General features: G+C 33.4%; 2 protein-coding genes across 5 annotated transcripts in view; both read right to left on the bottom strand.

Moving 5' to 3' along the window:
- Nucleotides 1-27,118, bottom strand: part of LOC145784470 (protein NLRC5-like) — a 562,247-nt gene that overhangs the window by 369,458 nt on the left and 165,671 nt on the right. The gene's annotated exons all lie outside the window — the stretch shown is intronic.
- LOC145777047 (uncharacterized) lies at nt 1,711-25,558 on the bottom strand. The gene is made up of 5 exons (XM_082588324.1): nt 24,610-25,558; nt 6,735-6,803; nt 2,940-3,295; nt 2,535-2,717; nt 1,711-1,895 (listed from the first exon to the last, which is right to left on the bottom strand). The coding sequence occupies exons 1-5, from the start codon at nt 25,556-25,558 to the stop codon at nt 1,836-1,838; spliced, it is 1,617 nt and encodes a 538-aa protein (XP_082444450.1). The 3' UTR covers nt 1,711-1,835.

The raw sequence follows: 27,118 nt of genomic DNA, 5'->3' as shown, positions 1-27,118 counted from the left end.
TTTGTCTTTGCCAGTCCCAAGGTTGATATGCTCAGCTATTTACTATTTATGACACAGTATTAGAGCAACAACAATCAAATATAAAGACACATGTTATGTTATTTTGTCATCCAATTCATGCAGTTAATATATCTGACAATGTAAACAGTGCTATTTTTGTGTCATGTTTTGGTAATGTCTGTATTTTGTGGCAACAATTGAGTTTGAAGTTATTATCTGGGAGTGATTTTTCTTCAATGCTTGTGATTTGAGTAGGCCTAGCTGCTTCATTGTGAAGTAAGATTATCTTTGTAATGCTCTTCTGAAAAAACATTGACAATGACTATTTCATTGTAATATAATATCAATATTTTTGGCATCAAAATTAGTTTTGTTCAGAGGTGGAAGTTTGATGCACATAGCATGGTCCAATTCTTTTCAGGCTGTAGGATTTGAAGCAGCATGGATTAAGTAATGTTACTGGTTTGATAAGTAAACGGATTGTCATTTTAGTTTTTTTCAATGCAAATGTACAAATATTGAATCTTTGAATTGAAAAGATTGAGCTACTTTTGGTCAAGCCTTTTATTGAAGTTGGGCTGGAGATTTTCATATAATCTGGTGACATGAATATTCAGCAATTATTGTTATCCAGTTATTGGTGAAGTCTCAGTTCAAATTTTTTTGAATCCAGTTGGCTTAATATTGAATACTTTTTATGATACACAAGAATGTTTTAATTTGATGGTTTATTTAAATGGGAAACAGACAGGTCTGATGGCTATCTCTCGTCTTCGAGGATGATGGCCTTCGCAATAAAATAAAAGCTAGCGGTGAGTTCTTATTTAGTATTTATTTAGTGAGTAATTTAGTATTTTTGAAAATATACACGCAAAGACAAAATTTGGGCAAATTATGTTCGCCCCCCCCAAATGTTTTACTCTCCTAGGGCTACTTTACAAAGAATTAATTTTAGCCGAAAACGCCAACAATTTTAAACATACTGACGAAGATCGTGATTGAGAGCAAGGATTTTGCGGTTTATGGAGAAATCCCTAATGTGTAATTGCACAGTTGGGGAAATTCGTGGATACAACAAATCTTTGAGAATATATAATTGATATTCCTCTTAATCTTCTACTTTGAACGGCATGTGTCATCCTCATTTTAACAGTACATCAACAAATGTTTCTACGCAACCTGATATTATTATATTTATAACATTGTCGATGAAGGAAGCCCGAAAACAAATGGGTACCGGGCCTGAGTAATCCTGTCAACGGCCCTGAAGATTATGGTCCGACAACCCATTACAATGTCTGCCGATTTCTGAAAATGCCTAATAAATTTCAAGTGTTACCAGATCCGTGAGTTTTGCTTCAGAGTTGCAGAAATTTCTAGCAGGTTGCAAAATTGTTGATTTCCTATTATTTCGAATCGACTTTAATACAATAAACACTATTTTTATTTAAAAACATTCTGCAACACTAAATATGCTGATAACGGTATTTAGAAGTAGCCTATAGATTAACAATCTTGCGTTGTGTATTTCGTTTCAGAAATTGCGAACTAATCATTTTTTCTTTAAAACCTTAAATCACTTGTGTCAATGAGTATTTAAAAAAATAATATTTTTATTGAAATATTTAAATAAAACTTAGCAACACTAGATGTCGATGAAGAGAAGTGACCCCTCAACCCTTTCCTGACAACAACTTCATTATCCGCAACGTTGAAGTTTACGTTGATGCAACGTCGTTTATTGTTGATACTTTGTCATGGTCATGTAATAAACAAAGAACGGATAACATTAATTTAACATAAAACAACATCAAATAAATAAACAACAAAATCTTTCAATCATCTCGATTCTTGTGGATGATGACGTCACCACCCTCAACATCGATCTTCAACTTCTGTAAAAGACGAAGCGAATAATTAAATTAAAGAAGTATCCAAACTTGGAATACTTTGGATCCTTCCAACTGTGTATTGATGGAACGTCGTTGAATCAATGTAATGTTGATGCAAATACTTCACGCTGATTTAATGTTTATTGCTGGAGAATCAACGATAGAATAACAAACCTTGGTGATTGTAGGCTACCATAGGCTAATTAGGCTACAATTACCAGAAACATAATATTTTGAACAATTCGAGGTTAGAGCTTGGTAGATGTGACGTTAGATAACGTTGATACAACATAATGTACTCTAGATTTTATGTTAGATAACGTTGATACAACGTAATGTACCATACTCTACATGTTATGTTAGACAATGTTGATACAACGTAATGTACTCTACATGTTATGTTAGATAACGTTGATACAACGTAATACACTCTAGATGTTATGTTAGATAACGTTGATACAACGTAATGTACTCTACATATTATGTTAGATAATGTTGATACAACGTAATGTACTCTACATGTTATGTTAGATAACGTTGATACAACGTAATGTACTCTAGATATTATGTTAGATAACGTTGATACAACATAATGTACTCTACATGTTATGTTAGATAACGTTGATACAACGTAACTTTCACCTTATTGTCCGACCGATCCAGAGCTTCCTTCAACATGGATCGTTCCATCATGTTCGCTTCTCTCATCCTCCCATCACCATTATCGAGGCAACCCCACATCCAAACATCCTCCTCAACTTTGCTCATTACCGCGATGACGTCATGGACAGATAGGAGGTTCCATCGGAGGTTCATCCGAACAATCTAAACACAAATAATTATGATGCAACAGTCAATTAATGTTATTTTTGTTTATTTGTGAAAGTTTAACAAAACTTAAATAATTAAAATTAAAAATTGGAAACTGATTTGGAGTCGGACGATAAAACAATGTAAAGTAACATTGAATCAACGTAACAACTGATGTCAATACAACCATGGATCAATGTAATTAAACGTTGGTTATAAAAGTTAAACATGACTTACGGATCCATCCATCGATTTGATCGCTTCCTTCCATGGACGGAATTGGTTGGATGTCATGTTGCAATTGAAGAGATTAAGCTCTCCAATCCGCCCTGGCATCAATTTGAAGAATGACGTCACCGCATGGAAGTCATTCTGAGTGTCGGAGGATCTCATCCGTATCCTCCCTCCATCAAAATGACTTCCTGCGGCCACGGTTACTTCCTCGTTGTTGCCTTCCCTCAGGATTCTGCTGATGGCGATGATGGAGCGACCATTGTAATCAGCGTCGTCATCAATATCTTCATAATCAGCGTCGTCATCAATATCTTCATAATCAGCGTCGTCATCACTATCTTTGACTTCATCATTGTGATCTAACAATGCAGGAATAATATCAATGAATATTAGCTCGGCAAACCAGGTTGTCATCTAAAACCACAGTTGGGTTGTAACCATAAAATAATCAAACATTGAATCCAAGTTGTTTACTTAAGAATAATACTTTAATTTATTTACCTTGTAAACAAAATACAAACGAGTATTTTAAACAACAAAGTGGCTATTTGCCATGGTTACCATCAAAAAGCATTGTTTCGTTTTCACAAGTTTTTGTTTTCAAGGGCTTTGAAGTTGCTCAAATTAGGGCAGAATTGCTTATCTGGCAACACTTGCATGGGAAAAATAGCTACAGCCTTTAAACGAAACTTTCAGGTTTAAGTCCAAGTTCTACTTTGTAAAATAACCTGAGCAGTCTTAGGCTAGCTTTGCAGTAAATAACTAAAATTTTGTTAAAACTTGAAACTAACTAAAGCTTGAAAATTGAAATAAACTTTGATTTCTTTTTCGATAAATCTTCGAAGCAACTTTACAACTTGATCAAGAAAATTTTCCAATCAGTCATTTCTTGCTGAAACTTATTCCAAGCTGATGCTTTTTCTTCCCCACTTAGAAGACAAGGACAGAAACAAACTTTAAAACATTGCTCATAGGGAAACTAAGCAGAATGAATTGAAAGCTGAAACCCAACCATTTCTTGCTGCAACTTTTTTCAAGCTCATCCTTCCTGTTCAACAATTAAAAACAAAATGACTGTCGTCTGTTGATTTGGGCGGGAGTTTTGCGCAGAGTTGCCGAATAAATTTTAAATCAAAAAATTGTTGACGCTACAAACAATAGAATAAAGTGGAAAAAACTAAACCACTTGGGAAAAATCACATAAGGTACTGATTTCATATTTTTTTTAAATTAAATGAAGAATACGATCAGTTTGTAATTTTTAAAAAATACGCACATACTCCAAAAAACACCAATATAAGCTTGGGGAAAAATTGCTTAAAATTTGTTCCGGCAACTCTGCTCTTAATGCACAATTTTTCGTCTGCAGTTTTGCGCGAGAGTTTTCTGTGTAGTGTTTTCCCTAAAAAATAGTAATCAACGATAAATTATAGTGAAACCTAATGCCAGATAAATTGATTGTTTAGATTTTCTATTGAAGCTGCATCAGAATTCAGATTAAATAATTTTAAAGTTTTATCTCGTGAATATTTTGTTTTAAGTTTCTAAAAAGAAGTAACGTTTTCTAAGAAACTATTAAAATGAAAAAGGATGTTGCTATTCATAAAAATATATCCTATATAAGGCTTCTAAGTGTGACAAAGTAACCCGTAACTGTTAAATCGTGGCAACGAGCTGCCATTTTGTGTATTCATCATTAGTTGCTGAAAACACTTTAGTTTTGTATAAAAGCTGTAAATAGTGCTTGTATCTATATTTCTTAACTTCAATATAATATGCTTATGTTGTAGTTTGTTTATGTGATAGTTGTTAAGTTCAGTTGTCCTCGCTTTGCTTCAACAACTGGCAGTCCAGTTGTTTTAACAATGAGGAGACAACTGATTTTTTCAGCTAATCCATTTAAGCTACTTGTTTTAACTATCAAGTTTGATGGCCGTGGTACATATACCCAGTGCTGTATTCGATGGTATACCGCGGGAAACGCAGTATACTCTCTGCATTTTCGAGCAACCATAGTATACCATCTCGTTTTCCAAAGAGAGTGCCTATATGCTCTTCTTACTCATTCTTGACAACTACTAACTAACTACTTAACCCTTTGAGGACCAATAGTGTATGGGTGTAATATGAACTTAATTTCGTTCTGCAAATTTTGTGTTTTCATGTTTTCCTTTGAACTACCCCTTGTCTTCTATTGAATATCTGCTCTTAAAACTAAAAAAGTTGGCTGAAAACTCTGTTGCAATGGAAAGCTAAAAATCTATGCTAAAATGGGCTCAACATACCGCTAAAAATATGTAAGATCCTGCTAATCTGCTAAACCACCTATCAGCTAAGGATACTAGATCCCAAAGTTGTAAAGAAGATAAAGATGTAGATTTCTCTCGGCAGGCTGTTTGGAATGTATTCATAGAAAAATAAACAATCTTGTATCTCTCGTCCAACTATGATGTTGTAAATTCATGTTATGGTAGAATAAAAATTAGTTTTTTACAAGCTGTGTATTATTTATCATTTTGGAAAATCTGACAGTACCGTATAACCTGTGCTTTTTTGCGAATACAGCACTGCATATACCCATATATTACCCTAAAAGTGTTTTCAGAAAGCACAATAATCCATTATGTGAGTTTAATTTTGCAAAAGTTTGCATGGGGGCATGCCCCCGGACCCTCCTAGGAAACACGTGCCTTCAGCATGCTCTAATCCTCCACGAGTTTTATTGCTTCCCTTGCCCAACGGACCAGAATACGCCACTGTCTGAACCAATGAGGACAGAAGAAAACAAGCAAACAGAAGTCAAGCCTTCCTCGATTCATGGCCGCAACCACTTTTTATGTGCAGTTATAGGCCAACTATAAAAAAAATTAATTGAGTTGAACTTGGTCAATATCCATACGAGACCTGAAGAGAGTGCTAAAACATTGCTTCACTGTTATCTAGACGATCTGGAAGACTCACTGCCAGAAGAGATGATAATTATGACTTGTCAAGTGCTGCAAAGCTTTGCTATTAGTGAATCTTAATATGCAGTTTTGACTCTGAGTAGCCTAGCGGTTCTATTGTTTGGGACTGGTAGGCTACCAATGAGATTCTCGTGCCCTAGATAAAAACACATCAAAAACCCACTATCGGTATATCCAAAGTATACTCGGTATTTTATCAAGTGTCTGTGTTCTTTAAAAAGGTCAAGTGTTACAAGGCTTTCCCAGTAGAATGAATCTTAATATGCTTTGGGACTGGTAGGCTTTTAAGTTTCCGTGCTCTTTGAAAAGGTCAAGGACCTTAAAATCATCTCTGGCTGGTTCTGAACGTACCATCTGGATCTCCTTGTCAACGCTAGTGACTATTAGTGAGAGATGGTTGACAAATATTTAATTACTTGTGATGAGTTAGGACTTAGCAGAAAAATCTGTTTGAGTGACTTCAACTTGAAAAGTACTTGCTGCCTGAAAGAAATGAGTACTGTTGCCTGAATGTGAACTAGAGATTACGATTTTCCACTTTATTTGTAAGCTACAGCTTACTTGTTATGATCTTATGCTAACCGTGCTCATATCTACACTAATATTTGCTGCTAGGGCTTTTGTTTCCTAGCCTGGCTGATTTTATTTACTTGGCAATTTTTCATCGTTTGATCGTTTTTAACCTGAAATTTAAACACTTTTATAAACAAAACTACTTAAAAAACAACGATGCAGCATTAATTTTCAGTTGCCTGAATATAGGCCATTCCAAAATTGGTAAAAGATTCTCAGCATAAAAAACCGTGTTGACTAGGTAAAAACATTTACTTACCAGCAGCAACCTCTCGAGTTTTATTCAACAGTTCTGAAAGAAATACTTTTCGTTTTTGCAATTTTTCACCTGAAAAAAGTTACACCCCTGATGAAAACTCATTTATTTTTTTCGCGTCCTATTTACGTTATTTATCCGTGCTGGAGTGAACCAGGTCAGCGGCCAAATGGTTTTGCATTCGACTCTGATGCTGATACTGGTAGATCTGATTCCAGTTTTGTTCGGGATTAATCAGTTCGGGTCAAACCGGAGACTTTAAAAACGGTACCGATTGTGTTCTTTCTTTCATGACGCAGTGAGAAGAAATCGGGTAGTAATGTGATGGCATCGTAAGTAGTTAATCATGTGGTTCTAGACCCCCGTCGGTATCACCAAAGGTAGCCCCTCATGTATCACCGGAAGTGGTATTGACGGAAGTGGTATTGTCAGGTAGTGTCAGGTATTGACGGAAGTGGTATCACCACAGACAGGGTATTGACATATTATATAGGTATATTCGGCGCGTGACATCACTCTATGATAGTATTTTTTTTAAATATGATAAACAATGATAGTTTTTGAAATACACTGTTAAGTAACAAGGATGTTTAAATATAAGTTTCATTTTGTCAAAACTAATAAAGTCGTTTGGGTTTACACAGCTGGTGCAATGCACTCTTAGCCAGTTAACATTATCCAGTTTTTTTTTTGCTGTGGATGCACGAACTCAGCCTGCTTCCTGTACTGGCTCTGGGTCTAAAGTCCAGTAGCCTATTAGTTTATTTTTTTTAAATACGATAAACGATGATTGTTTTTGAAATACGTTTTCTGCAACAAGGACATGTACTAATTTTTTGTTCACAAGTTCGGCAACAACATAAATGTCCGCACGGTAAAAGTATAATATTGGTTCGTTTATCTAAGCAGACAACACAAAGATTGTTGTCGATGATCTCTGTCTCCACCCTTCTTTGTGGTCGTTGAAGGCCTTCCATGAGTAACTCCCCTGCAGGTCTAGCTGGTTCACTTTGTAGGCGTGAAGTATCTGGTTCCCCGGAAAAGAACATATATTCGTTTCGGTTTATGTTAGTTTCGGTAAACCTTTATTTCTTTAGGTTTACGTTTTGCTAAAAATCTTGCCTTAATTTCTGTCATTAATATTACATTACATTATACATTACATAAGAGAGCTTGTGAATGACCTGTTTTTACCTATTTTTCATCTTCACTTCGAAGTACTGTCATAATTATTATTCCAATATAAGTCCTAAAGCATATACTTGAAGATCATAAAGGTTTATTAACGTTATTTATATTTCTTGCTCAACCAACATAAAATATCAACCACACAAAATATTAGCTAATGTAGTGTTGCTGATTTAAACTGCAGATCTTTTGGTTCTAGGCATATAGAGCATCACGATTTAAATACCATATGTCAACGCATGTTTGGTTTTCTTCTCGTACAATACGTAGTGGGAACTGATCGCGTGTAAGTTAGCAAACTGTCTGTATGTATATGTTTTGTATAAGTTCTGTATGTTTTGTTAATTTTTTATCGGTTTGGTTGCAGCCATGTTTTTTCGTGAAGCTGTTTGCTTGAAGGAATAGAGTTTTCACTATTGATTCTGGAAAGTAGGTCCACTGGTTCGATTCCAGGTCTTTCCGAATACTGTGTTTCATTCTTATGGGCAGTAGATCTTTCGAGTTTCATAACTTGTCATTGATTGGTGGGATCTTTTGGTAATTTTATTGGTATATGAGGTTTCACTGCTGTTTCGAATGTTTAGGTTGATTGAAGATCTCGTTGTACTTTGATGAGTTTTTTGATCTGTGGATCGGTTTTAGTTCATTGTACGGCATGGTTTTCTTCTCGTACAATACATAGTGGGAACTAATGGCGTGTAAGTTAACAAACTGTCTGTATGTATATGTTTTGTATATGTTCTGTATGTGTCTGTATGTTTTGTTAATTTTTTATCGGTTTGGTTGCAGCCATGTTTTTTCGTGAAGCTGTTTGCTTGCAGGAATAGATTTTTCACTATTGATTCTGGTAAGTAGGTCCACTGGTTCGATTCCAGGTCTTTCCTAATACTGTGTTTCATTCTTATGGACAGTAGATCTTTCGAGTGTCATAACTTGTCATTGATTGGTGGGATCTTTTGGTAATTTTATTGGTATATGAGGTTTCACTGTTGTTTCGAATGTTTAGGTTGATTGAAGATTTCGTTGTACTTTGATGAGTTTTTTGATCTGTGGATCGGTTTTAGTTCATTGTACGGCATATGATCAAAGGGTTGGTTATAATTATTATAATCTATGACTTGTCCAAAAACCTTAATAAACACTGCATTTAATCATCTTGAACAATAATAAATACTGCATTTTTTCATCATTTCGGTTAATTTTCGTTTCGGTTTATGTTTGTTTCGGTAAACCTTTATTTCTTTAGGTCTATGTTTCGCTAAAACAGTGATTTCAGCTAAACATTTATAGTAACGTTTGATACATGTAACTAACCTGGAGTAATAGCTTGATCAAAACAACGTAACTTTAGGCTTATCATACAGGAATAACAGTTACGATTGTGTGTTATGATGCTTATTACAACTAAACCACTCTATGATAATGACATGACGATACAACTCAATACACAGCCACTAAATTAAGACATGTAGAACCTCCTGTTTTAGTTGTGTTCAGTTTAAACCCATGTATCTTACATTGATAGTAATTTTGATAAATATAGAACTTGGAGATTATTTTTTTTGATATAGTATCGCTTAAAGATTGTAAGAATAATGGCTTGGTTAAAACAACGTAACTTTAGGCTTATCATGCAGGAATAAATTTTACATTTTTTATTTTAGATGATGCTAATACCAGCTAAACAATCAACATTTCTTTTATACAATGAGAATACCCAAATGAACAGCTATAGAACAAATTGTTGCAACATATACTTCTACAATCTGAGGACCGGAAAAAAAATCAACAAACCTAGCGCAATCTACATCACAAATTCTTACCTTAAGACAAGCATGAAAAAATACAAACTCCAGCAGAATGAGAGCACAAACTTTGCAACACGTAATGACACCTGCTGATAAAAACATACAAACAAATCTCCAAACACAGATTTTAACGTTACAAATTATGGAACATAAAGTTTGCACTTCGTTAGTTAATATTTTTTTTTTGATTTATCAATCATACAAACTGAAAGTTTGTAGCTTGTTAAAAATATTTTTGGTTGTTGGTTTGTGAAATTTAAAGTTTGTGATTTGTTAAAACTATTTTTCAGTTAGTTTAATAAAACTTAAGTTTGTGATTAATTTTTCGTGTATATGTTATTAGAACAAAACTTTCAGTTTACAATTTGTCAAAACTACTTTTTAGTTTGTAGAACAAAACTTAATTATTTATTTTTTATTTAAAATAATTTTTCGTGTGTATGTTGTTAGAATAAAACTTTTCAGTTTACGATTTGTCAAAACTATTTTTTAGTTTGTAAAACAAAACTTAACTATTTTTTTTTTTCGTGCTAATGTTTTAAAAAGTTTTAGTTTACAGTTTGTTGAAATAATTTTGTTTTCAGGTTTAAATTATGGAACTTAAAAGTTTGTAGTTTGTTAAAAGTATTTTTTAGTTGTTGGTTTTTACAATGAAAAGTTTATGATTTATTAAAATTATTTTTTTTTTCAGTTTTGTAAGTTACAGAACTAACATTTTTAATTTCTTAAAATAATATTGTTTTTTTTCGTGTTAATGTTTTAAAAAGTTTTAGTGTACAGTTTGTTGAAATAATTTTTTATTTCTCTCAAGAATAATACATCTGCTTATTTATTCTTTTTTTTAAAGATGAGGTATTTCCAGCAACCATAAGCTTACTCCCAGCAACCTTAAGTGTATTTCCAGCAACTTAAAGCACACTTATGATTTGCAAACTCTTAAATTGTTTTTATAATCTTAATCTAAAAATCATAAAACACTTTTGATGTGTCACATGAGACTTTTAAATGACAACACTGTTTGCTTAGGGGTTCACCTCCATTCGGTTCTGAAGGTTTTATTGTTGAGCTGTTGGATTCGTGATCGATCCCACGCTTACATTTGTTTTGTAAAACGGATTAGTGTCTTGTTTATACTATGGTCACAAGTATTTTTTTTTTCACATTTTCAACCACTGTTATTTTTGTTAAACACACGCATGGTTTACTTTGTAGATGCTAAAAATTTTATACTAGTAGTTTTATGAAGCATATTACTTAAAGTGATTTATATTTTCTACCTGCTACAACTGCAATTTAATGTCACATTCATTCTTAGCGATTTAGAGATTACTTATGTATATTCTTCCTATTCCATAAGTACAATTCATCTGTAAAGATAATAATTACCTATAACTAACTGTTTTGAAGTAACAACACATTATTTTTGAATCGTGGTAAGTTTTATTGCATAAATCAGTCTTAATGCTGTTTGATTAAAAACGTCTTTGGTGAGCTACATATGCGTTGCATTTTGCAAACTCCAGAACCACTGCACAAGATTGTTTAAGAAACAGAAGAAGTCACGGAGTTGCATTGTTTTGAGGAAATGCTTTGACGGGTAAAAATTTTGTAGTATTGACGTAAATTTACCATTCAAGGGTTGGTAGTTTATAAGTTTATAACACAAGATTCACTTTAGTTATAACTTAAGATTCACTTTAGTTTCCTTGTTGACTTGCATAAGTAACTAATTAATGTTGTTTTATGAACTTTCATAACAGATTGCTGTTTCGTTAGGGTTCTTCAGTTTTATAAAGTTCAGTGCTTAAACTGTTTTGTAATTATATCTAACCTAACATGTAACCTCTAACAAATATACCAAACTATTTTATCACATTGAAAGATGTTTTTCTAGTAACCCATTGTTTTATACGTTCTATATGCCTCTAACTTTATGTAATGATTTTTCCACATCTACTTATAACCTAATTTCAGTGAGGTAAGGTATATTTAAGCCAACAACTTTCTATGAGTATCAAGCCACAACTAAATTTTTTCACTTGAATTCATTGCTGGGTGAAAGCACACAAGCAGATCTCAGAAACAAAAGATTATTTAATACCAGTCCTAATACATTGTCTTGTATTACATCCAAACTTCAAAATTTATCTGTTAGACTGATTGATTTGTATAAAAACGAACCCATAATTCCTTAATTCCTACCAAATTCGTCTAACGAAGTGGATCTTACAACTTAATCGCTTCCCTTAATTGGATGACACCCTTTAATAAACTGCTAGCATCTCCTGTTTGAAAAGCTTAGGCACCTGCTATAGCACATAATTTCATGATCACGAGTTTTCACAGTTGAATTATGACTTAAACGTCGTTTTTTTTTATCATAGTCAAAACATTTGTTAAATGAAATTGCAATAAACTGTTTTATGTTGTTTAAAACAGACGTAATATAACAATTTTTAGGTTGGTCATGCGTACTGAACACTAAGTTAAGGTGTTGATCTTAAGAACCAATGAACTAGAGTCCGCGTGGGATCGAATCTCACATCTAGTATTTCGATTTTGGGTTAATGTTTAGCACTTAATTCTGTTTGTTTTGTTTCTTAACCTCACGTCAGTTGCTTGTACACACGGTTGTGGTTTTTCTTAATCACAACAAGATTCACTTTTTCACATAAAAAACATAGAAATCTAAAACTTTGCCAATAAGTCCCTTTTGTTTGCTCAGATTCCAACATAAATAGATGAAAAATCGCTTTACCTTTGATCTATTTTACTATTTTCTGACAAACAATCAGGTTTTGGCAACACTTTTGCAACAACTTATTAGGTTTTTACGTGTTTTCTAGCTACAATCAACTTATCACGAGTTTACTTATAATAAAAACGGCGGATAAAAATAAAGAAACTCAAGTTAGAATGATGTAACCTTCGTGATTGGCGATAATTTTGTGCCTACAAAATGTCAATTTTGAAACTGAACCAAAGTTAAACACATATAGCGAATAATATTTTACTTGTTTGTATACAGAAATACCAAAAGTATTAATTATTTCCAACCATATAACGCCATCCATTCGTTTAGAATCGACATAACCCATTTTTTTTAAAACAAGTCTGAACACGATTTATATGAAATTAGCGGTTTATTTTAAATCGATTACAATATCGTTTCAAATTTATTTTGTGGCAAAAATGTTTATTTATTTACATCATGTAAAGGTACAATTTTTTTTTTTTTTCACTGTGATATTGTTTGATAAATTTTTGTTAATAAATCCGCCTTTTGTGTAACTTTAAGTGTTTTACAAGATCTAAACAAAAATTAAGCAATCTGATGCATTTCATGGTAACTTTTGAACAGGTCTAAACCGGTTTTGATGAAAATATGCTTGAAAACACATGATGATGCTTTATTAAATGATCCACGTTTATCACCACGAGCCAAACTAGTTGCAATAATTTTGTTTCACAACATCAAAATACTTTGTGTTCGTAGATTTTAACAATTGTTTGGTCTGTAATCGACTTTACCGGTTTGTTTACCATCAACTTATGTTTAAACATAAGAAAATTACTTGAACGCTCTACTTGGTTAGATAGTAGCTATCATAGCATTTACGCGTGATGATTACTTTTAACAACTGCAAACCAATGACGCCAATTTATTCAACATATACGTTAAGTGAAGATTTGTTTATCATTATCCACAACTATTTCTATTGTCTTTTCACCATTGAATCAGTTCCTCAGACTTTCTTTTGTCGTGTGTTATATAATGTTTAATTCTTAAAAAAATGTTATTTGAAGAATTTTCCGCTTTTATGCTTATCCTCATCTCAAATAGATTGCTTGTGAGGACTGCATATTTTAATTGTTTCCATATTTTAGTAAAGATTTCCATGTTTCATTTAACTCTTTTATCTTACCCCTACATCTAAAATTATTGTTTGGTTCCTCTTGAACTGTCTTTTGGTCACATGTTCCTGGTGCTTCATCTTTATTACCTTATCTCACTTAGAATACACTGGTTTGTGGTTAGTCTATGTAACACTGACATAATACACCTGGTACTAATTATTACTTCCAGACAGTAGATTCATCCTCTTTATCTTCACTTAATCTTACAGTACAACGGCTTTAATCTCTTCCAAACTCCTCTTCTTTAGTCTTTCTCTGATCTTATTGGCTCAAAACGTAATAAGTTTACCAACTAGTCTTTCTGTCTTTACATATCCATGGTATTTTACCGCCACTGGTGTGTTTTTCAGATATAAATCCAAAGGTAAAGCTTTAATTTTGTGTAACATTTTCAAAATAACGTCAAACGATTTTTTAAGACATGTACAAAATATCATAAAATTGTGTTTGAACCTAGAAACAAATAGAAAAAAAATGTATATCTACGTAATACTTTTCACTAAACACAGATGCAAAATTGTTAAATCACTCAGTTTTGATGATCACTGTCTGTTACACAATAACAATCTATCTTTTGCTTGAGTAAAAGTTTTTTTTCTTTTAGATAAGTCACAATATCTGTACACATCTTTCCACAGTGATTGTCTACCAAAGTGGTGCTTCTTCCACAACACTTGTTCGAAATGTTTGTGGTGACGTACTTGTATTTAATATGATTGTGATATGCTAACTGTAAGCTATCAAACAAAATCTAAGACACTGTAAAGTATTTACCAAAGAGTATTTGCAGAAGAAACATATTATAACTAGATTATCCTATAAAATTATATCTCTATTATATTTTTATTATATATATATATATATCATATTATACCTATTAAAAATTATATAGAATATGTTAAAGTAGTTTTCTATTATAGTATATTCTAGTTTTTCTTGTCAAATGCTCTTTGGTAAATACTTTACAGTGTCTTAGATTTTGTTTGATAGCTTACAGTTAGCATATCACAATCATATTAAATACAAGTACGTCACCACAAACATTTCGAACAAGTGTTGTGGAAGGAGCACCACTTTGGTAGACAATCACTGTGGAAAGGTGTGTACAGATATTGTGACTTATCTAAAAGAAAAAAAAACGTTTACTCAAGCAAAAGATAGATTGTTATTGTGTAACAGACAGTGATCATCAAAACTGAGTGATTTAACAATTTTGCATCTGTGTTTAGTGAAAAGTATTACGTAGATATACATTTTTTTTCTATTTGTTTCTAGGTTCAAACACAATTTTATGATATTTTGTACATGTCTTAAAAAATCGTTTGACGTTATTTTGAAAATGTTACACAAAATTAAAGCTTTACCTTTGGATTTATATCTGAAAAACACACCAGTGGCGGTAAAATACCATGGATATGTAAAGACAGAAAGACTAGTTGGTAAACTTATTACGTTTTGAGCCAATAAGATTAGAGAAAGACTAAAGAAGAGGAGTTTGGAAGAGATTAAAGCCGTTGTACTGTAAGATTAAGTGAAGATAAAGAGGATGAATCTACTGTCTGGAAGTAATAATTAGTACCAGGTGTATATGTCAGTGTTACATAGACTAACCACAAACCAGTGTATTCTAAGTGAGATAAGGTAATAAAGATGAAGCACCAGGAACATGTGACCAAAAGACAGTTCAAGAGGAACCAAACAATAATTTTAGATGTAGGGGTACGATAAAAGAGTTAAATGAAACATGGAAATCTTTACTAAAATATGGAAACAATTAAAATATGCAGTCCTCACAAGCAATCTATTTGAGATGAGGATAAGCATAAAAGCGGAAAATTCTTCAAATAACATATTTTTAAGAATTAAACATTATATAACACACGACAAAAGAAAGTCTGAGGAACTGATTCAATGGTGAAAAGACAATAGAAATAGTTGTGGATAATGATAAACAAATCTTCACTTAACGTATATGTTGAATAAATTGGCGTCATTGGTTTGCAGTTGTTAAAAGTAATCATCACGCGTAAATGCTATGGTAGCTACTATCTAACCAAGTAGAGCGTTCAAGTAATTTTCTTATGTTTAAACATAAGTTGATGGTAAACAAACCGGTAAAGTCGATTACAGACCAAACAATTGTTAAAATCTTCGAACACAAAGTATTTTGATGTTGTGAAACAAAATTATTGCAACTAGTTTGGCTCGTGGTGATAAACGTGGATCATTTAATAAAGCATCATCATGTGTTTTCAAGCATATTTTCATCAAAACCGGTTTAGACCTGTTCAAAAGTTACCATGAAATGCATCAGATTGCTTAATTTTTGTTTAGATCTTGTAAAACACTTAAAGTTACACAAAAGGCGGATTTATTAACAAAAATTTATCAAACAATATCACAGTGAAAAAAAAAAAAAAATCGTACCTTTACATGATGTAAATAAATAAACATTTTTGCCACAAAATAAATTTGAAACGATATTGTAATCGATTTAAAATAAACCGCTAATTTCATATAAATCGTGTTCAGACTTGTTTTAAAAAAAATGGGTTATGTCGATTCTAAACGAATGGATGGCGTTATATGGTTGGAAATAATTAATACTTTTGGTATTTCTGTATACAAACAAGTAAAATATTATTCGCTATATGTGTTTAACTTTGGTTCAGTTTCAAAATTGACATTTTGTAGGCACAAAATTATCGCCAATCACGAAGGTTACATCATTCTAACTTGAGTTTCTTTATTTTTATCCGCCGTTTTTATTATAAGTAAACTCGTGATAAGTTGATTGTAGCTAGAAAACACGTAAAAACCTAATAAGTTGTTGCAAAAGTGTTGCCAAAACCTGATTGTTTGTCAGAAAATAGTAAAATAGATCAAAGGTAAAGCGATTTTTCATCTATTTATGTTGGAATCTGAGCAAACAAAAGGGACTTATTGGCAAAGTTTTAGATTTCTATGTTTTTTATGTGAAAAAGTGAATCTTGTTGTGATTAAGAAAAACCACAACCGTGTGTACAAGCAACTGACGTGAGGTTAAGAAACAAAACAAACAGAATTAAGTGCTAAACATTAACCCAAAATCGAAATACTAGATGTGAGATTCGATCCCACGCGGACTCTAGTTCATTGGTTCTTAAGATCAACACCTTAACTTAGTGTTCAGTACGCATGACCAACCTAAAAATTGTTATATTACGTCTGTTTTAAACAACATAAAACAGTTTATTGCAATTTCATTTAACAAATGTTTTGACTATGATAAAAAAAAACGACGTTTAAGTCATAATTCAACTGTGAAAACTCGTGATCATGAAATTATGTGCTATAGCAGGTGCCTAAGCTTTTCAAACAGGAGATGCTAGCAGTTTATTAAAGGGTGTCATCCAATTAAGGGAAGCGATTAAGTTGTAAGATCCACTTCGTTAGACGAATTTGGTAGGAATTAAGGAATTATGGGTTCGTTTTTATACAAATCAATCAGTCTAACAGATAAATTTTGAAGTTTGGATGTAATACAAGACAATGTATTAGGACTGGTATTAAATAATTTTTTGTTTCTGAGATCTGCTTGTGTGCTTTCACCCAGCAATGAATTCAAGTGAAAAAATTTAGTTGTGGCTTGATACTCATAGAAAGTTGTTGGCTTAAATATACCTTACCTCACTGAAATTAGGTTATAAGTAGATGTGGAAAAATCATTACATAAAGTTAGAGGCATATAGAACGTATAAAACAATGGGTTACTAGAAAAACATCTTTCAATGTGATAAAATAGTTTGGTATATTTGTTAGAGGTTACATGTTAGGTTAGATATAATTACAAAACAGTTTAAGCACTGAACTTTATAAAACTGAAGAACCCTAACGAAACAGCAATCTGTTATGAAAGTTCATAAAACAACATTAATTAGTTACTTATGCAAGTCAACAAGGAAACTAAAGTGAATCTTAAGTTATAACTAAAGTGAATCTTGTGTTATAAACTTATAAACTACCAACCCTTGAATGGTAAATTTACGTCAATACTACAAAATTTTTACCCGTCAAAGCATTTCCTCAAAACAATGCAACTCCGTGACTTCTTCTGTTTCTTAAACAATCTTGTGCAGTGGTTCTGGAGTTTGCAAAATGCAACGCATATGTAGCTCACCAAAGACGTTTTTAATCAAACAGCATTAAGACTGATTTATGCAATAAAACTTACCACGATTCAAAAATAATGTGTTGTTACTTCAAAACAGTTAGTTATAGGTAATTATTATCTTTACAGATGAATTGTACTTATGGAATAGGAAGAATATACATAAGTAATCTCTAAATCGCTAAGAATGAATGTGACATTAAATTGCAGTTGTAGCAGGTAGAAAATATAAATCACTTTAAGTAATATGCTTCATAAAACTACTAGTATAAAATTTTTAGCATCTACAAAGTAAACCATGCGTGTGTTTAACAAAAATAACAGTGGTTGAAAATGTGAAAAAAAAAATACTTGTGACCATAGTATAAACAAGACACTAATCCGTTTTACAAAACAAATGTAAGCGTGGGATCGATCACGAATCCAACAGCTCAACAATAAAACCTTCAGAACCGAATGGAGGTGAACCCCTAAGCAAACAGTGTTGTCATTTAAAAGTCTCATGTGACACATCAAAAGTGTTTTATGATTTTTAGATTAAGATTATAAAAACAATTTAAGAGTTTGCAAATCATAAGTGTGCTTTAAGTTGCTGGAAATACACTTAAGGTTGCTGGGAGTAAGCTTATGGTTGCTGGAAATACCTCATCTTTAAAAAAAAGAATAAATAAGCAGATGTATTATTCTTGAGAGAAATAAAAAATTATTTCAACAAACTGTACACTAAAACTTTTTAAAACATTAACACGAAAAAAAACAATATTATTTTAAGAAATTAAAAATGTTAGTTCTGTAACTTACAAAACTGAAAAAAAAAATAATTTTAATAAATCATAAACTTTTCATTGTAAAAACCAACAACTAAAAAATACTTTTAACAAACTACAAACTTTTAAGTTCCATAATTTAAACCTGAAAACAAAATTATTTCAACAAACTGTAAACTAAAACTTTTTAAAACATTAGCACGAAAAAAAAAAATAGTTAAGTTTTGTTTTACAAACTAAAAAATAGTTTTGACAAATCGTAAACTGAAAAGTTTTATTCTAACAACATACACACGAAAAATTATTTTAAATAAAAAATAAATAATTAAGTTTTGTTCTACAAACTAAAAAGTAGTTTTGACAAATTGTAAACTGAAAGTTTTGTTCTAATAACATATACACGAAAAATTAATCACAAACTTAAGTTTTATTAAACTAACTGAAAAATAGTTTTAACAAATCACAAACTTTAAATTTCACAAACCAACAACCAAAAATATTTTTAACAAGCTACAAACTTTCAGTTTGTATGATTGATAAATCAAAAAAAAAATATTAACTAACGAAGTGCAAACTTTATGTTCCATAATTTGTAACGTTAAAATCTGTGTTTGGAGATTTGTTTGTATGTTTTTATCAGCAGGTGTCATTACGTGTTGCAAAGTTTGTGCTCTCATTCTGCTGGAGTTTGTATTTTTTCATGCTTGTCTTAAGGTAAGAATTTGTGATGTAGATTGCGCTAGGTTTGTTGATTTTTTTTCCGGTCCTCAGATTGTAGAAGTATATGTTGCAACAATTTGTTCTATAGCTGTTCATTTGGGTATTCTCATTGTATAAAAGAAATGTTGATTGTTTAGCTGGTATTAGCATCATCTAAAATAAAAAATGTAAAATTTATTCCTGCATGATAAGCCTAAAGTTACGTTGTTTTAACCAAGCCATTATTCTTACAATCTTTAAGCGATACTATATCAAAAAAAATAATCTCCAAGTTCTATATTTATCAAAATTACTATCAATGTAAGATACATGGGTTTAAACTGAACACAACTAAAACAGGAGGTTCTACATGTCTTAATTTAGTGGCTGTGTATTGAGTTGTATCGTCATGTCATTATCATAGAGTGGTTTAGTTGTAATAAGCATCATAACACACAATCGTAACTGTTATTCCTGTATGATAAGCCTAAAGTTACGTTGTTTTGATCAAGCTATTACTCCAGGTTAGTTACATGTATCAAACGTTACTATAAATGTTTAGCTGAAATCACTGTTTTAGCGAAACATAGACCTAAAGAAATAAAGGTTTACCGAAACAAACATAAACCGAAACGAAAATTAACCGAAATGATGAAAAAATGCAGTATTTATTATTGTTCAAGATGATTAAATGCAGTGTTTATTAAGGTTTTTGGACAAGTCATAGATTATAATAATTATAACCAACCCTTTGATCATATGCCGTACAATGAACTAAAACCGATCCACAGATCAAAAAACTCATCAAAGTACAACGAAATCTTCAATCAACCTAAACATTCGAAACAACAGTGAAACCTCATATACCAATAAAATTACCAAAAGATCCCACCAATCAATGACAAGTTATGACACTCGAAAGATCTACTGTCCATAAGAATGAAACACAGTATTAGGAAAGACCTGGAATCAAACCAGTGGACCTACTTACCAGAATCAATAGTGAAAAATCTATTCCTGCAAGCAAACAGCTTCACGAAAAAACATGGCTGCAACCAAACCGATAAAAAATTAACAAAACATACAGACACATACAGAACATATACAAAACATATACATACAGACAGTTTGTTAACTTACACGCCATTAGTTCCCACTATGTATTGTACGAGAAGAAAACCATGCCGTACAATGAACTAAAACCGATCCACAGATCAAAAAACTCATCAAAGTACAACGAGATCTTCAATCAACCTAAACATTCGAAACAGCAGTGAAACCTCATATACCAATAAAATTACCAAAAGATCCCACCAATCAATGACAAGTTATGAAACTCGAAAGATCTACTGCCCATAAGAATGAAACACAGTATTCGGAAAGACCTGGAATCGAACCAGTGGACCTACTTTCCAGAATCAATAGTGAAAACTCTATTCCTTCAAGCAAACAGCTTCACGAAAAAACATGGCTGCAACCAAACCGATAAAAAATTAACAAAACATACAGAACTTATACAAAACATATACATACAGACAGTTTGCTAACTTACACGCGATCAGTTCCCACTACGTATTGTACGAGAAGAAAACCAAACATGCGTTGACATATGGTATTTAAATCGTGATGCTCTATATGCCTAGAACCAAAAGATCTGCAGTTTAAATCAGCAACACTACATTAGCTAATATTTTGTGTGGTTGATATTTTATGTTGGTTGAGCAAGAAATATAAATAACGTTAATAAACCTTTATGATCTTCAAGTATATGCTTTAGGACTTATATTGGAATAATAATTATGACAGTACTTCGAAGTGAAGATGAAAAATAGGTAAAAACAGGTCATTCACAAGCTCTCTTATGTAATGTATAATGTAATGTAATATTAATGACAGAAATTAAGGCAAGATTTTTAGCAAAACGTAAACCTAAAGAAATAAAGGTTTACCGAAACTAACATAAACCGAAACGAATATATGTTCTTTTCCGGGGAACCAGATACTTCACGCCTACAAAGTGAACCAGCTAGACCTGCAGGGGAGTTACTCATGGAAGGCCTTCAACGACCACAAAGAAGGGTGGAGACAGAGATCATCGACAACAATCTTTGTGTTGTCTGCTTAGATAAACGAACCAATATTATACTTTTACCGTGCGGACATTTATGTTGTTGCCGAACTTGTGAACAAAAAATTAGTACATGTCCTTGTTGCAGAAAACGTATTTCAAAAACAATCATCGTTTATCGTATTTAAAAAAAATAAACTAATAGGCTACTGGACTTTAGACCCAGAGCCAGTACAGGAAGCAGGCTGAGTTCGTGCATCCACAGCAAAAAAAACACTGGATAATGTTAACTGGCTAAGAGTGCATTGCACCAGCTGTGTAAACCCAAACGACTTTATTAGTTTTGACAAAATGAAACTTATATTTAAACATCCTTGTTACTTAACAGTGTATTTCAAAAACTATCATTGTTTATCATATTTAAAAAAAATACTATCATAGAGTGATGTCACGCGCCGAATATACCTATATAATATGTCAATACCCTGTCTGTGGTGATACCACTTCCGTCAATACCTGACACTACCTGACAATACCACTTCCGTCAATACCACTTCCGGTGATACATGAGGGGCTACCTTTGGTGATACCGACGGGGGTCTAGAACCACATGATTAACTACTATCGTAAACCTGATGTAAAATTTAAAATGAACCATCTTCTCTCTTGCTGTCGCTATATGTCAGGGCATCCGTTGGTTAACCACTGCCTGGTATCGTCATCGATAGAATCTAGGCCTTCCATACCAGGAGGAGGTCTGTATAGCCGGCAATCCTTGATAGTGTGGGCTGCCGTCTGCATTTTCACCATACTCACAAGCAGCACTCTCTGCCAAGCCCCAACGCAACATGTTTGCACCATAGCGTCCAACACCAGTGAGAAAACGGTTACGCCTTGATGAGGCAAGTCTAGAGAGGCCATGGCCCAGCTGGTTCTCGGGCGGGGATCTGAATACTTAGCGAAGTGGGGATGTGCTGCTTGACCATTGTTCACACCACGTCTCGTGGCACCACTGTTTGCTAGGGCTTCCATCAGAGGCTGCCAGAAGGTCTTGTGCAGCGCGTACAAATGGCTTTCTTGATTTTAGCCGCTGCTTTGGTGGATATCTCAGCGTGGTTGCTTGTAGCAGATGACCGGGGTTTAGGGCTTTACGGCTCAGGGAAAGAACAGCACGTTGGCGCCGTAGTGCAGCTGGCTCAACGTTTGCAAGGACAAGTAAGCAGTCAGTTGGAGTTGGACAGAGTTACGAGTTGGACTTTTAGCCATGTCGCTAAAAGACCTTAAATGTTGTAAAGCGACAAAACTACCTAGACAGCAAATCAACTGTTTTTTTTTTCGTTTGCAGACGTTGAATAAATGTTGTAAAGCGACAACAAATAAAACTACCCAGACTGCTAATCAACCGTTCTTTACGTTCGCAGACGTTGAATCGAAAAAAAAATGGTTGATTTGCTGCCTGGGCATAACATTATTTTTACTGATGGACTGCGCGCGAGCAGCACAGCAAATAGGTTACACAAGTGCACACGCGCTGATTGACATCGCAGCTCGCAGGAGCCAGTTTTGAGGTGTCCCTGCAAAACTGTGATAATCTCATTTAGGAGTTGCGAGTTTTTACCCGAGATTTCGGCGCAATACAACCTAGAATTTCTTCACTCAGCAATAATTTTATTGCGTTTAGTTGATAGAAGTTTGATTTTTTAGCTAATTTTTTATATCAAAATTTTGAGAGTAGTTGACAGATTCCCTCAAAGAACGAACATTCACATTTTTCACCTTTACTCAATTGGAGATTATAATTTCATTCAAATTGAAATGTTTCGGTTCTTCTTAAATTAGATTTAAAATGTTTTGCAAAAGTAAAAAGCGAATTAATCTTTAATTTGGAACGCCTATGCGTTCATGCGTGAGATTTGCAGTCTCAGCAAAAAAACACATCGTCTTACTGTAAATCGATGATTTCGGTACTTGAGTTAATGTCATTCTGTACACCTGGTTTTTATTCTACTTTACCAAAATTTTTTTTGGGTTTTTGTGGTACTATTTTCGGGATATTATATTAAAAACCGACTTTCTGACGTTTTTTCATCTCAAACACTTTATTTCAATAAATTTGTTGGGTAAAAAATTAATTTTCATGCGCACAATACACATGACTATTATCTTGTAAATTGTTTTGGTTCTGTGATTTTCATAGCTCCCGTTATTAGCGATTAATTAGCACGGGCTAAGATAGCACGTGACGTGCTTTCCGGGTACGAATACAGCAGCTCGTACCAAGATAGGGTTAAGCTGGCATATATCAACAACCACAGTGCAATTTTGTTACGCTTATAGGTACTGCAGAATAGCTACAGAAACATACAAAAGTAAAGGAATTGTAAAGAGGTCTTAACACGAGTAGAGCAATGTGTACAAGAGACAAATCACTGTGTAGTGGGTACCAAGTCTTGCTGCAATAATTACGAACTACTCACAGCCACAGAGCGGCACGACATAATCAAGCGCACGTGACTCGCTGCAATGCACTTGCACCAAGGCAACAACCATAACGCAAAACAAACGTTATTGAACTGTATCAAGTTGAAAGGCCACATATATGACTGCAGTATCTGTTGTGACGTCAATTTTACATCAGATTCATTTGAAATAATTCGAAACTGTCAATCAGAATTTCAAACTAAAATTCACGAGGCACTTCAAATAAAACGAACCAAACCACAGCTCAACAAGCAGTTCTTCACTGGAGGGCATCTTTCTTACTGAATCTATATTAGACTGCGTTTGCTTAATGTCATAATTGCTTCGCGGATTGTTCTTTGTTATCGCTCCCTATCCCACAATCTTGTCTTGTGATTACACGCTAGTATAGGTTACAACAAAATGTTAACACCTTTGGTATCTACGGTTGTGTGTGTACTTAGTTTAGTGCGTATTGCAGTTATTTCTTCAGTCACTTATCATTAACCTACCATTATTTACAGTTATAAGCCTAAAGTTTATGTGGTTTAGTATATATTCCTACTTGAAGCAATTTGTGAAGACCGATTAATTTAGAAGTGTTCATCGCTGTTCACGTTTACGTTTATACAAATCGACATTTTGTTACTAATCCGAATGGTTCATAATTTTTGCAAGACATGGAGACAGGTCTCCCACTTTCTAGTGGTACATATAACAATGATTAAGAACCCCTGCTTTAATGGAAAACCGATTGTTCAATTTTGGAAAGTCACGATTTTAGGTGGATAACAAAGCATTGTTTATGAAACATAATTACCTTCATTCATCAATGGATCCAACAGCAGTCCAGATAAAAACTGAACAACGACTGACCAGTGATCGACCAGTAGATTAGTTTGAACAAATGTTGTGAAATTTTCTGAAGACATTTTCTCGATTATGTATAAAGCGCTAAAGAACTCTTGAAAAGTTTGGTGTGAAAAATACAATCGTCGGTTACCCTCCAAAAGACCACACCTTCGATTTGAACCAAATAATGTGACAACAAGTGCTTGGACTTGTTCGCTTGTTAGGCGTTCTGCTTGAAGATCTTCAATTGTGATTAATACAGTTTTATTCTTTGTAGCTTGAAATGCTATTTTTGATAAACTAATAACGATCTGATCCGAAAGAGAAACGACGTGATCTGATGATTTGAGGTTTTCCAGCACACGATGAAATATTGTGGTCATTGTCGAAATATTTACAGTTTCATCTAATGAACCAATAGAAGCTCTCAAGTATAATTGTAGCATCAAAGGATTGTGACACAAGGATTCTAGATGTGGAGTTTCTACAGTTAGCTTGTCAAAAATTTTACTTGATTTTTGTTCATCATTAATCAAAGCAACAGATAATATTTTCATGTTTTCAGACATTAAGTCTCCAACGAAATACGTTTGCTTAGGTCGACAGATTGCAGGAATTTGGAGCATGGCGTGTGGTCGTGAGGTGAAAACAATGTGGCAATTGCGTAAAAAAGTTTTTCGACACAGATTTGACACAAGCTCCTGGCATGTGAGTAAAGTGTCATAATTCGATCTTTCCACTTTATCCATCAAATTCCAGTTCACCTGATCGAATCCGTCAAAGATGAAAAAACAATTTTGGGTATGACTTTTTATCCATTCAAATACAAACTTTTTTTCTCCTTGATTGAAGTCAAAATCTACATCTCCAAGCAAAAATTCCTTCAAAGTTAATTTCTCACCATCGCAATCATTCATGATCATGAAAGGTATCCTCAGAACGAGAAAGTCTCTAGTTTCGTCTAGACGCCTTGCCAGACGCTTTGATAACGTTGTCTTTCCTGCCCCAGGGTAACCGACGATTGATAAGAAGCTTTGTGATTTAATACATGAAATTAATTGATCAATCGAAACTTTTTTATCGGACTCTTTAAATTTAATTTGTCTGGTTTTGGGATCATACTGGTCGTCGTTGGGAATGAACCTTCCCTCGTAGAAGTCCACCGAAAGAATCTCTGGGTGAACTTCTGGAAAATTCGATGCTGGATTATCAAATCTCGACACATCTACATCAAACTCGGATTTGTAAAGTTGACGAGTTGTTTTCTTCAGTTTGTCGAAAGCTTTATTTGGATCTAATGACAAAAAGAAATTTTCAAAATCAAAACTTTGTCAAAAATGACTTTCCATTGAATGAACGTTAAAATCAGTTTTCCAAAGAATTACAAATGATTTTCCCCTAAACCAAGCTGAAATTTTCCAGATTAGTTGCGTATTTCTAGGAATCCAACTCAACAACCTGTAACTCAAAATGCTTAATTTGGAATTTCTAAACATTCTTCATATGGAAGTTTATGTTCTTAGCAGCTTTCAGTTTTGGTAACACTACTTGAAGCACGGCTTTGTCTTATACCATATTTGTTTTTATAGAGGAAGATGGTGTGCTCTGTGAATTATTCCCTGCCGCTGAAAAGAAAGCAGTTTTGAAATGCGATACTCAAGCGCACACCTCGAGAACCGAACCAGCGCTGCTTGGTCTTGAGTAGGGCACGTAACCACTGAGCTAAAGTTGTGACTATCCCTAAAACTAAATTTAAATTTCTCTAACTAGTTGCGTATTTCTACGATTCCAACTCAACAAAGTATCACCAATTACCCACTTCAAAACTTCCAAACATTTTCGACATAAAATTTATGATCCTAACAACTTTTAAATATGGCAACACTAGTTGAAATACAGCTTTATCTTGTAGTTGCTTTAATAAAGGAAGATTCATATCACATCTCGTACCGCAAAGCAACAACCATACACAATCAATGACATGTCAACATAGACCAGGGGCGTCCAACCTGTGGCCCGCGGGCCACACGTGGCCCGCGAGAAGGTTTTGAGTGGCCCGTGTGATATTTTTGAAATGACATATATAATCAACTCAATCGCCAACGTAATTTATGGCGAACTTACATTCCGATAAATTGGCATTTATTGTTTGCTTTCTTTCTCTATTACTCTATAATCCCTAGTGCATAGGGTGCGCAACTGTTCAAGTTAATTTAATTGTATCACAATGCACATTGTTACGCATCACATTTTCCACATTGTTACGTCCACCCTTTTCCACACAATAGTACTGGTGCTTCAAGAGTCAGTCCAGTCAATCAGCAATATTTCTTTCTTTTAGCGAGAGAAGTTCAAAACTTTCTATTGTTAGAATTTTACAAAAAAAATTGTTTCTTAAGAAAAAGATCAGAGGATTCATAGATTGGCAGTTTTCGTGACATCATTATTCGGCAGCACTTACTTGTGCGAGCAAATTT

Source organism: Aplidium turbinatum, chromosome 1, assembly GCF_918807975.1.
Source record: "Aplidium turbinatum chromosome 1, kaAplTurb1.1, whole genome shotgun sequence".
Classification (NCBI taxonomy): domain Eukaryota; kingdom Metazoa; phylum Chordata; class Ascidiacea; order Aplousobranchia; family Polyclinidae; genus Aplidium; species Aplidium turbinatum.
The sequence above is the reverse complement of the archived record's forward strand: the minus strand, read 5'-3'. Positions and strand labels throughout refer to the sequence as shown.

What these genes read in the sequence shown, in the direction of transcription:
- LOC145777047 (XM_082588324.1), bottom strand. Translation starts at nt 25,558, where the DNA reads ATGAATGATTGCGATGGTGAGAAATTAACTTTGAAGGAATTTTTGCTT. An exon ending in AACTCGAGAGGTTGCTGCTG is followed by an intron (nt 3,296 to 6,734) that starts GTAAGTAAATGT and finishes CTGCATTGTTAG; the next exon opens with ATCACAATGATGAAGTCAAA. An exon ending in TCAAATCGATGGATGGATCC is followed by an intron (nt 2,718 to 2,939) that starts GTAAGTCATGTT and finishes ATTTGTGTTTAG; the next exon opens with ATTGTTCGGATGAACCTCCG.